Source organism: Megascapheus bottae, chromosome 1 (genome assembly GCF_031878675.1).
Source record: "Megascapheus bottae isolate mThoBot1 chromosome 1, mThoBot2.hap1, whole genome shotgun sequence".
NCBI classification, from domain to species: Eukaryota; Metazoa; Chordata; class Mammalia; order Rodentia; family Geomyidae; genus Megascapheus; species Megascapheus bottae.
Window position 1 is genome coordinate 80,058,349 of NC_143509.1, and position 13,545 is coordinate 80,071,893.

General features: G+C 33.0%; 1 protein-coding gene across 2 annotated transcripts in view; it reads right to left on the reverse strand.

The window, feature by feature from the left end:
• The window catches only part of Cadm2 (cell adhesion molecule 2), an 866,220-nt gene that overhangs the window by 167,648 nt on the left and 685,027 nt on the right, over positions 1–13,545 (reverse strand). For both annotated transcript variants that reach the window (XM_090347865.1, XM_090347874.1), the window contains exon 3: positions 3,318–3,467. In XM_090347865.1, coding sequence (XP_090203991.1) covers positions 3,318–3,467 — 150 coding nt within the window. The remainder of the gene's footprint in view (positions 1–3,317; positions 3,468–13,545) is intronic.

Consider the following 13,545-nt stretch of genomic DNA (forward strand, 5'->3'; position numbering starts at 1 on the left):
TTTAAAAACAAAGTCAAGATAAGCCTTAGGATTGGGGAAGATTAAACAGACAAATTGCACACCAAAAGATGGTGTGTGAAAAACTGTGACATGGAATCTTTAAAGGAAGCTTTCACTTTCCAAACTCCTGTAGTCAATGAATATCACTATCCAGAGATTCCATCAACTACAATATCACATAAAAGCTAAACAACTGACATGTGAAGGAAGAGACAGGTTTGTCACTTATGAAAAGGTTTCTTCACTCAAGTAATTTCCGATAATTTGCTGCAATTGATGACTAAATTCACAACAAAGTAAATAAACATCTAATACCAAGGATACTGCCACTATTATTACTACTACTGTGACTCTCTCTCTCTCTCTCTCTCTCTCTCTCTCTCTCTCTCTCTCTCTCTCTCTCACACACACACACACACACACACACATACACGAGAAAAAGAAAGAAGACTTTTTTGCAGCACAACTTTAAGCTGCCACTTGAGATAGGAAAAAGAAGAGAACATGAACTTCAAACATTATCAAATACATTCCATACTTCACAGCAATGGAAAAATGTAGGAGTATATTGCTAGATATCTTAAATACAATACAAGTTTTTTTTTTCTCCCTAGAATAATTCCCCAGAAGTGAAAGAGTGGCCTATTTCAAACCCTACACCTATATTTTGTTTCAAGTTGCTCTATTTTCTATGGGAAAAGATGCATTAGCTTGAAAAACTTAAAATCAATTCCAGTTTTAGATGCTCTGCAAAGGACGACTTGAAGAATCATTGAAAGAAAAGACAAGGAAATTCAATATAGATTTTCTTTTTGTTTTGTTAGAGGATATAACTTGTTAATTGTAGATGCCAACTATAAGCACAACTTTCAAACATCTTAAATACAAGTACAAGCTTTGCTGAAACAAATATGTAAAGTTAAGAAGAGTAAGATGAATGAACAAGAACAAAAATCTAGCAATATTATAAAAGCATACAGCAAATTAATTTTAAAGCTAAAGAAAGCAATTTTCTCGACATATTTTAAATCATAAATATATTAACATATAAACATATGAGTAAATTAATTTTTATAACTAACACTATATATAACATACTATATAATCATATAATCATCTGCAATAACTGTGGATAACTAAAACCTTTGGATCTGAAACAAGAGGAGCAAAAATACTATATCCATGGTTTCAGGGATTTGGAGATGTCATGGAATTCATCTCTAATAAATAAGAGGAGGGGGTAGGGTACTGTACTCCAATATTTGCTGAAATACCATTAGATGTTGCCATGACAATGTTGTTTAGAAGAAGATGATACTAAAATTAGTAGAATATGAGTAAAGCAGTTCTCTCTCCACTATGTGAGCATGTCTCATTTCATTTGTTGAAGACCATCAGAGAGGTCTCCTCCTCTTAGGAGGAGAGGGAATTCTGCCTGTATAATGCTTTGGGATTTGAGCTAGAACAAGAACAAGTTGTTTGGGTCTGAAGCTGGCATTCAGACAAAACCTAATCTGTTCTACTATTTCAAATTTGCAATATCCACAAACAATTGAGCCAAATACTAAACTGACTCTCTCTCTTCTCCATCCCTCCCTCCATCTCTCTCCCTCTTTCTCTCTCTCCCTCTTTTTCTCTCTCCCTCTTTCTCTCTCTCCCTCTTTCTCTCTCTCCCTCTTCTCTCTCTCTCTCTCTCTCTCTCTCTCTCTCTCTCTCTCTCTCTCTCTCTCTCTCTCTCTCTCTCTCTCTCTCTCTCTCTCTCTCTCTCTCTCTCTCTCTCTCTCTCCTTCCATCCTATTAGTTCTGATTTTTTGGAAAACTTCAACTAACACTCCCTCCACAGTCAGTTAATCATTTTTACATGCTATGTGTCCCTTACCATATATAATCATATGTGTATGGGCTTATGTATGTGAATACACAGATATGTGTTTAAATGTATGCTTAACTCCTCTATTGATTGAGTGCCTTATAAATAAAAAGACTTTGCTTGCTTGCTTTCTTTATTTTTTCATGCAAAATACTTCATATAAATATTTGTCAGATGGATTAAGGATATGTTTAATCAGTTTTTCCATGTATCTTTAATACACTAAAGAATTCATTTTAAATTTAGACAATATAAATGGGAGAAAGCAGTATTTCTATTCAAAATACACTGAATGGATATGTTAGTGGACTGGGCATATTTATAGATTTTATTCGTGCCAAATATAATCATAAAAATGAAGAGTGAAATTAAATTATTTCATTGTTATCTACTAGGGTTAAAAAACAGGTATTAATCATTTGTTGAATTAACAATATGTAAATAAATATCACTGCCCCATATCAATTAAATTAAAGAAATATTACATATTTTCATTCTGTTCATAAACTCTATTATTCATTTTACAACAATTGAACAACTCACATTTTATAACAATGGAACAATTTTCCATATATTATTCATTGTTTCCTTGAACTGTAAAACCTAGATATTTTTTAGTGCCCTGAAAATCTTGACCAAAATCTTCTTAAATTCATTTAGACACCCAGATTAATTAATTAATAAAGTACAAATCCTCTTAAGCAGGTATAAATTCAGCTTGTTCACGTCATTTTGGAACTATTTGTATGTGCAACTATATTTTAGAAATCACTTCAAAAATGATTAATTTAGAACTAATTCAAGATAATGAAATAATATTTTTTTTTGCCAGTCTTGGGCTTGAGCTCAGGGCTGAGCCCTGTCCTTGGACTTTCTCAAGGCTAGAGCTCTACCACTTGAGCCTCAGCACTACTTCTGGCTTTTTGCTATGTATGTGGGGTATCGAAGAATCGAACCCGGGTCTTCATGCATGCTAGGCAAAAGCGCTCTACCACTAGGCCAAACTCCCGGCCCCAGTAAATTTTTTATTGTATAAATTTTGCATATAAGTTTGTCTTGCTATAAAAATTTGCATAGCATTATCCAAAGGCCTAAAATAACATTTTGGAAAATAGTATTACCTTAAGAGTAGTCAGAACATTAATACATAAGAAAGCTACAGTAGTAAAGTATGATATGTTTAGAGATAAAATGGTTTTTAAGAGAAGGCATAAAAGTATTTTTTAAAACAGCACTCAAACTGTTTATTTTATTAAAAAGTTGACATAGGTTATCTTTAGTGTTTATGGCTTGGAAACTACAGTATTTTATATTTAACATGTTTAAATACAAGCAGCAGCAGTTTGGTAATCAAAAGGAATAATTTGAATCATCTCAGAGAAATAAATTTATTATAATTAGGATATTTCAGAATATAATTAAAATATTTAAAAGAAAATGTATTCACCTTTCTTGTCATCAAAGTACAGAGTCTGCTGAGCTGGATTTGACCACTGGAGGGAGGTATTATCATTTTGATCAACCCTGCAGGTCAAAATTGCAGTTCCGCCTTCAACAACCGTTACATTCTGTGTTAGTGGAAACTGCCCTTGGCTGCCTAAAAGATTAAAGGGAAAGTTGATTAAATGAGAGTTATAAAATGATTAATTTTCCAACTTCTACATTGGACTTCACTTCTTATTGAAAGTAAAATTTAAACCAACAAACTAACCAACTACATCTTAAAAAAATCAATATAATAGTTTTAAAATTCTTCGTCAGTAGGTAGCAATAGAAAGAACATACAATCAAGACTTCTTTCACTTACATTCACTTACAAGACTTATATTCACTTACGTGTTCTGGAAAACCTTGTTTTCCTTCCATGTGCACATGGAGATTTATATTCAAGTAAGACACATGATAGCCATTAATATCCACTAGCCTGTCATTAATTTTGTGGTGATAGCTTGGATTATTGCTGAGGATAAATCAGTGAATGAGATGAGATGAAATAAATTCTTTAATGCAACATATGCAATGCATAAAATTCTTTCTTGGTAGCTTTGCAAATGCTGAATAAAGTCTGAAATATGAATACAAGAACATTTGATTCAATTTCTGATAGCAGAAATTAAAAAAAGAATCCTATTTCACCAGCATTTCTTATAGAGGAAGTTATTTTTAGAAATATATAATGTGTTGGGGAAAATGTATGTGACTAGTTTCTAAAAGAAGCTCATCTTGTAGAATATTCGCAATATATTTTAAAATCTAGTCTTGGAACTAGACACACTTATAGTGTAAGCTACTTGGAATGTTGAGTAGGGAGAGACCTTTCAGCCTAGAAATTTGGGGCTAGCCCAAATATCAAGACTGTTTCAAAAAAAGAACCAAACACATACCTTGGTTATCTCATATTGTTACAGTATCTTAACTTGTTATCTAATATATGGTGTAAATGTTTATTTGTTTATTTGAAATAGGATAGGGAAGGGGGGAAACAAGATGAGGGGAGGGGTGGGGGGAGGGGAATGGGGACAAAAATATGAGAAGGGATAACAATGATTGTTAAGTAACACACTTTCTATCTGGCGAATATAATGCAACCTTTCTATCAATTACAATAAAAATATAAAAAAGAAAAAATAAACACACACACTCCCCACACACAGAGCCATTAACTGTAACCCAGAATATATTGATGATATTCTTCATTGAACCTTCCTGAAACTGCCTTCTCTTAACCAGTTAATAGATATTCTTCTTAGAATTAGGAAAATAACTTTTTCTTAATGATACTTTGCTGTATGAGTATTACAATTATGCAATCAAGCTATCTACATTCCTAAGTATTATACTAATACACAGAAGTAATTTACCCAACACATTTAATGAAGTACAGTCATAATAGTAAAGAAAAAACAAAAAGCATTCATGTAGAAGGCAATATAAAAATTTCATTCAGCAAGATGATAATCCATATTTAATTCTTCTAATTATGCATGATTAACATGCATAAAAATGACTTTCTAGAGCCAAACTAAAATATTCTTATATGGGAAAGGTAGTCGAAGATAATTTAAGTCAAAGATAATTTAAATATGCAAGAATAGTACAATGACATAATCACAGCCAGTATGCTTCTTGTTTCTACTCAATTGTGTAATAATAGTCAGTACTTCAAGCACCACTTGCAGGTTAGATTGGTGTTATTGGCATAAAGACTATTATTACCAAGAAACTTGTTGATTGGCACTACAAGAGACAGAAGAGCCTGAGGTGGGAAAATTCTTTTCAGATCTAAATGACACAAGCTCATTATATAATTAAACCTATCAAGTATAAAAATCTGATATCAGAAGCTTTGTCATCTCATTGCCAACCTCTTAGAGTAACTATAGCAAGTCCCCTGTATATCTCACTGTGATCTTTAGGATGGAGTTTTAAAATTGAGGTTAGGCGTTGTCTGGAATAATTTATTTGGTAGTTGACTTGAATGTCAACAGGAACCAGAGTGGGATGAGTTTTGCCTTCAGCTCTGGGCTGAACTCAAGCAGGGGAACACAAAGAATTATCCATTTTGTGATGTGAGGTGAGGCAAAAACCATATCACAGAAAACATGAACTAAACAGAAAGAAGAAATAACAGTTCATAACGGATTAACAGTTCATAAATTCAAATCTCAGGATGTTTTTAAATATTTAAATCTGATTTTCTAGTATTGATGCTAAGAAAAAAAATTGAACAGTCCCGTTTCTTTGAGTAACAAATAGCACACAATTGCTCATAAACATACTTCAACCCAGATGACATTTTGACGATCAGTAGTTACATAGATGATACTGTTTCTTTAAAGTAGAAAAAGAGCATTGAAGCTTATAGTCATTTAATTCACTACATTTGCAAAGTAATTTTCAAAACATCCCCATAAGAAAATATTATCCTTTTCATTTCACAGATGGGTAAACTGACACTAGGAGGTTAGGAGATTTTCTCTTTTTTTTTTTTTTTTTCCATGATGAAACAAAGTCAATGAACCATTTGGAGTTTTGTTCTGAGAGTTGGGCATTTCTCTTATCTTTCCACAGATGCTGCTGATTCATTATAGCTTTGTCACTGTTTAAATGTGATTCAGACAACAATTTAAAAAAAAGAATAATCATATTAAGAGTAAAATTTTAATTTGTAAAATCAAATAAGAGAAGGTATGGATATGAATTATTCTGAAACTACCTGAACTCTAGAGAACTTACTTTTGATAACTATTTCAGCCTATTTTTCCTGTATCTGTCAACTAGAGAAAGAAGCAGATAGGTGCAAGGGTTTTAAAGGCCAAATAATTTGGCTATGCCAGTATACCCATGCTTGGCCCTTCCAGATAGATTAGGACAGCATCCTTCCAGCTTTCACCACACGGATTCTGACTTTAAAGTAGTATGACTTCAGTTCACTGAGACTTACAGCCTAAAATCCCTGCAGTCAAATAATTTAGTTTTTCCCAATAGAGAGCAAATTCATGTGGAGAATCTACTAATCCTAAATACCCTTAGGATATATGGTTTCCAAAATCAATTCTAAAGCCTGTGTTGAAGGCAGTCAAACTTCTTCTCAGAGGTCTGAATTGCCTTTTACTCCTGGTGATAACCTGGAGAGAGCATTGAGTTGACTGCTGCTTTTCTCTTTTTTAACTCCTCATGGATCACAGTTGCCATTTAATTTCAGGAAGTCTTTCCAAAGACATTACTAATTTTTAACATATAAAAATGACTATATTATCAAATGAACAAATCATCCTCAATGTTTCTATGACATAAATATTTTGTGAGACCACCTTTGTGCTTTATTTTGAAAGAATCAATAGCCAAAGGATAAACAGAAGATTAAAAACCTGCTTGCTAAGGAGCCAGCAAAATAACCAGTAGTTTTAGAAACAATGATGGAAGAAGACACACTGAGGTATAATGATTCTTTATTCGTCTACAAAAAAAAAATTCTTGTATTGAGCCTTTATTGTTAAATAAATTTGACTTTACCTAAACCCACCACCTGATTCTGAAGGAACAATCTATAAAACCAGAACATAAGTACATTTACACAATTTAAGAATCTACCAAACTGACAGTGTTGAAGGGATGACACAGATAAAGATGCATTGTATACATAAACTTTTGTTAACTGACAAAAAAATCCATATACATTCTCAAAAATTAAGAAAATGGAAGGAAGACTTAGTATACATGGGGTGGATGATTATGTAGAAAAGCATGACATGGATCAACACACTGTATTCATAAACTATTTTGTTGAATGACAGATCCTTTGCATATATGTTTATGTTTTAATTTGAAATAGCAAGGGAAGGGGAAAAGCATGTTGAATAGGAGGGGTTGGGGAGAAGTAAAGTGGGAGAAAAACGTGGGCGAGTGTATCTATATTCAAGAAGAAATGTTACCCACTACTGTAACCCCTTTCTACATTGCCCTGACAAAATAGAATTTATAGCAAAAATATTCCAAAAAAATTTAAAACTAAAAAAAATCATAGAAATAGACTAATTTTCTAAGAAACTTCTCATAATCATTGGATCCTTCTTATTATTTTATGAGCGAATTTGTGAGATTTACTTAAATTATCTTTGTTAGCAGCAAACTAACTTAGAATACAATTACAGGACATATTATCCTTACATCTGCTAGATTTGCTTAGCTGTATTTTAATTTTGAGCTCTCGCTATTTATTCACAATCCAAAGAGAATTTATTTGGAGAGGATGTAAGAGCTGTATTGTTTCATCTACCCACAGTCAAATCTTCATTGAGACAAAACATGGAAAGATAAAATTACAAAGGCCCCAAAGGTATGTTAGGCATTTTTAAATTGTATTTGAAATTTACGATATGCATGTAAGAATATGGGCAGATGGTAACTGGGAAAGAGAGCTAACACCAATGTAGCCTTCAAATGGGACACAGAATTATACATATATATGTATATGTTTATATAAACATATACGTATATATATGTCTATTTTCATGTCAAAAAGGAAAACAAAAGAAATGAATGTTTCTTGACTATTAAGTAATAGCCCTACCTAAGTCATCTTAGGTAAGTGGTCTCCCATAAAATAAAGTATCTAACCCTTCTGTATCTCTTTTTAATTCCTTTTCCTAAACAATCATATTTCCTCAGCCAACACTAAGTTGTTAATATATCAAATGTGCAGATGACTTTAACGCTGTCAGTGTGCTAGGTAATTAGGCAAAGTTTTAAATGTATTTCCAATATCCAAGGGTTTAAACTGTCATAACAACTTTGCCTTCATCTTTACACTGAAGATTAATGAAATGATAGACAGTGACCTTAGATAATATTTCCACAGTCATATAGTTGGCAAAGATACAGATGTTGGATTATTGCCCTCTTGGTGATCGACCTTCATCATGGAGTGTCATTATAAATATCAAATCTACTTCTGATTGTATAATAAATAACATTGAAAAATAACACTGTTTAAAGTAAAGCAGTTAAGAATGCAGTTGGACCTTTATACCTATTTTAAAAACATGAAAGGGCATTTGAAATTCAAGTAAAAGTCCAATGTGCAGAAGTTGGTGTGAGCCAATTCCTGAGATCTCACTGAATGCTTCTCTTAGCACTTTGTGTTCAGTGACATAAGCTCATAGCTTGAAATTGACCACAGAGGGAGTATTTTGACCATGGAAATTAGCTGACACCACAGGCCAATGATTTTCCCTACATAACAAGTTGTTAAATATTTACAGCATACCACTGAAAGTTATCGTTGATGTCTCTTGTTTGGGCTGCTGCACACAAGCTTAACTTTTTCCCCTTCTCACTCATCTCTCCTCTAATAAAAATTCTTTCATCAGGTTTCTATGTTTCATCAATTCTATGGACAGTGATCTTCAAGTTGTAGTTTTTCTTATGCACCCAAGTTTATTTCTAACTATGACCGGTGGTTTTAAATTTTAAAGAAGCTCTACAAGAAAAGAATTTGATTATTGATTTCCATGAAAACCCTTTCTACAAAGAATAATAATTTAATATCATGAAAAAGTAGTGCTCCATTTTAGAAAATAATACACCAAGAAGCTGCCATTAATTTATAATACAAACATTTCTCTTAAAAAGTGATTTAAAGCTTTCCTTGCTTTTCTGAGGAATTTCAAAATCAGGTAAATTGAGTCTTGGCTTCTACTGATCATTTTTATCTGGGGATTCTTTCATCATGGGTTTTGTACAGTTACACACTCTGATAATGAAGAAACTAGCTCAGGGTCAAACAAAATATTAAGTAGCCAGTTCTAAGATAATGGCCACCTTAACTTTCTAATGAGTTGATGATTTATCATGAAAAAAAAAGAAAAAAAAGTTGAAGAAAGACCTTTGTAACCTGCATTGTTGTTGAAAAGATAAAGTTGAATGTCTTAACATGATCTAAAAGCATGTTTCTGCTTCCACAAATGACATTGTTGAACTTTCATTATCTTGTAAATGGATGATGCGTGAGAGTAATGATTCTTTCATCTCTTTTCCAAAGAGAAAGATTAAACATAGGTGAAACTTATGGAGCCATGCTCATGACTACTTCTTCCTTAAAAGCAATCACCAACTCAGTAATATCTAGACAGACAGAGGCGGGGAGGGAGTATATTATACTCTGTGACTATTTTAAGTTAATGATCACAATTTATGCCTATTTCACTTAAACTAAGGGTCACTCATATTTTAATTATTGACAGAAGAAGAAGCAAAACCCCTTCTGACTGAAGAATTGGATTAGAAACAAAACAAACAAACAAGAAGCAGTGGAACATGACAAAACCTGATGATGTGAAAAAAATTGAAGCAACTTTTAGTAGGAATGTGTAAATATCTCCTGTTGGGAGAGCATTTATACTTAGTGGAAACCTACAAGTTAATCTACAAAATTAGTTAATTTGACAGAGGTATAGCCACATGAAAAAATAACATATTCAATGCTTTAGTTTGTTTTAAAATATTTTTAGCTCTCTGAAGAACCACATTTAATTGGAAAATACTCTTCTTAAAGTGCAATTGTATCAGTAGATATAAAATATGCCAATAGTTCTTACACTCAACAAGAAATCAGAATTAGGTAACGTATTTATAAATAAAGTACAAAGCAAACCTATTATTTTTTTAGGGATATCCCTTATTCTGTTCTCAGCTCTTAGCCCTTGTGTTTGTTCCTACTTTCTCTCTCTCTTCTTTCCCCCGTCCCCTTCTCTTTCATCAAATGACTGGGGTATTTATACAAAGAAGCTGCATCTTAGAAAGTTCAAGATCATTCTTGTTGCTTAAATTAGAGTCTAAATATATATCTAAATGTGCACACAGCATGCTATTACTTCCACTAAATTACTGAAGGCATTCTAAACAAATAACCTTCTAATGTGAAAGTTGTGGCTCAGTAGCTATGTGGACTGAAACACATATTGCATACTAAAGTCTATTGGATTGAAAAGCATCAATGTCATTAATGCAGGCTTGTAATTCTTAAGAGGAAGGTGATTGATAAATAGTCTATCATGTGAGAGAGAAAAGAACAAAAAAGGAAAAGAAAAGAAAAAAAGAAAATGAAGACTGATAACTGAGTGTGAGATGCTTACACTTTTGGAATGTATCTTTGCTCTCTCATATCAATATCTATATCTAGTATATATACTATATTTATATGCACTTATATATTATATATATACTCATATATACATACATAGCTTTCTCTAGTCCTTGTATTTTTTTTCTCCTTCCCTTTAAGGCAGGCTTTTTGACTTTGCCTGCAAACTTTTCTAGGCTGCCACACATTCTTTTATATTTCCTTCATTCTATTTCTTCCTCTATGGATACAGCCTGCCTTTCATAGCACAACACCTGGTACCAGTCTCCTGTGCCTCCCAGAAGCCCAGCCACTGTAAGCATGGCCATCAGACTGATAGTGGGTAGCCAGTTTCCATAGCGACAGGAAGCACATCAGAGACCTGTGTTCCACTGCGACTGCCAGACCAAAGCAGAGAAGAGACAAAGCTGGCGGGCAGTAGGTCTTGCAAGGCCAGGATAGGTTGGAAGGGCTTTCTCCTCCTGATAGCAGAACGTAACTGTGCCAAGTTGGCAGCTTCGTGAGTCACAATCCTGTAGACCAGATCCTCTCTGAGTAGGAAGCAGAATGTCTTGTGTACCCAGAACTTGGCCCTAGCTTTCTATTGGCTTCTGGTTCATAACAAAAGGCTCGTTCAGAATTACAGAGACTCTCACAGCTTCTGATCCAGAGAATCTTGATTTCCCTGTAGAAATTCAAACATCTTTTCCATATGACTCAGCGCAGAATAGGGAAGTGTGTAGACTAGCACCATTAGATTATTCCCAAGTGACTTAGGAGACGTGAATAGGGAACACAGCTATGAAGAGTATCGAAACGAATTGTCATTTTCTGATTCTGTGGTAGCATGCTTAGAATTATACTGCCTGCTTGAATAACAGGACCAGAGCTAGGGCTTGAGAAATCTAGGGTGTGATAAAGCACAACTCTGAGTCACATTTCAAAACTATTCCTATGCAAATTTCTTTCCTACTGGAAAGCACCCACTACTCGCTTCATCTTTTTTTTTTAATTGTAGAATATACATTGAAATCGTCACTGCATTCTCCTCTTCATTCATCTACTCCTTTTCCCTTTACCCTACCCCCTTCCTGGAATTTATTTTATTGAACTTTGACTTTGCCTTTCTAAGGACATACATTATTTTGTCTTCTTTAAATCTACCCTATTTCAGTGAATACCTCTTCATATAATTGCGTACTATATATTTACTTATCTGTTTATTAGTTAATTCTAGCTCTGCATATAAAGGTAAACATATACCATATGTCTCTGGGCTTGACTTGCTTCACTTGGTATTTTTAACTCTTTCAATTTCTGCACAAATCACAATATCATTTCAATGGAAGACTAAAATTCTATTGTGTATATGACACATTTTCTTGTTCTGTTAGTCCACTGAGGGGCATCTTGGTCAATACAGTTAGGAATTCTTACATAGCATTCTTTGGGAGAAAATAAAATTGATTATTTTCTTGTGTCACATTTGTTCTTGGCGGTAATGGAATGATGACAATGATTATAATGTTGATGACGACAATAATGATTATTATTGTTGTTGTGCAAATAACTGTCATTCAGCAAAGCAGTTTTGCTCTAATTTCTTCTACTAAGTTTGTATTGCTCTATCACCAGCTTGGCATCATTCTTATTAGTAAATTAATAATTTCCATGCAATATTTGCAAAAATGTGGGAAACTATGCTTAACGTCTGCATTACATCTTTCCCAATAAGAAGAGATCCTTTATCTTGTTTTAAATTATTGTCTATGTAGTTTTAAATTCCAACATTTCAAAACTTGCTTCTGGACAAAGTCAGTTTTATCTATTCTAGATTGATTTTTCTACTCACTAGCCCTGCCAAAATGTAAAATGTAAACACAGGCTTGTGTTTACAAGCTTATTTATGTTCCAAACACTTAAAAAATTAAAAAGTACATTTAATTTTATAGCCATAATATAATTTGACATAAAATATAGTCTTCATTATTTTATCCATTTTATTTTACTCAGGAATTATATTTATCTTATCCCATATTCAAATGATATTTTATTTAATGAATGTTTTTGATTCTGAAGAGAGAATTGAAATTGATAAATCATTCACATTTATATTCACGAGGCTATGAAACTGTACAAGTACATTGTCAATATTTCCAGAACGGAAATAATTTAAATATAACCCCCAAACTGTCTCTTTCAAACAGCACAAAATGAAAGAAAATAAAATCAAGGCATCTCTGTATGGATTTTCATGGTAATTATCTTGCATGCATGAAGTCATTTTACCTTTCTAGAATACTGTTTTTAGGATGATTGAGCAAGACCTAGAGCTACCGGGCTATACTGGCTAACTGATGAGCATTTGAGAGGCAGCTTTCCAGAGAAAAGAAATTTATGACCACAATCACATTCTGGTTCACAGTGAAGCTCAATCACATAACTAAATTTTAAATTGAGATGTCAACCTGGAGGAAATACTCTGGAAAAAAGCACACAGATGGTGGGGCTCTTTAGAAGATAAAATGAGGGATATAGTGCAGATCAGGCAATAATCAATCTTCTAGAGGCACACAAAGTGCAGGGAGTGGGTTACAATGATTTAAAACTGAAGTTCATGGAAAGATGTTTAGTCTCAATCGAAAAGAAGAGAAAATGAGTCTTTCAAATTGGTCTTATATAGTAAGGCCTATCTGGCTCATTCACATACTTTGCAAAATTATACTGAATTTAGTATGCTTTGTATATTACACAATCTCAAGGATGAGTAAGATTACTAATAATGCTTCATGAAAATATCTGATGGTAGAAGAAAATAAATGTTATTAAAATGCTAATTTGTAATATGCCACTGTTGTAACCACCAAACTAATTAAAAATTACAAAGAAAGTTACATTTGAGGACATTTCATTACTTTATACTTGCTTTTATACTTGCTTTTATTCTAAGTAAGAAACAAAATATAACCATTTAAATTGATTGTTACCTGACTAATTACCACTAGCCAAAAATTTTATTTGGTATCTGTATTTAGATGCCAGTCTCTTTTTA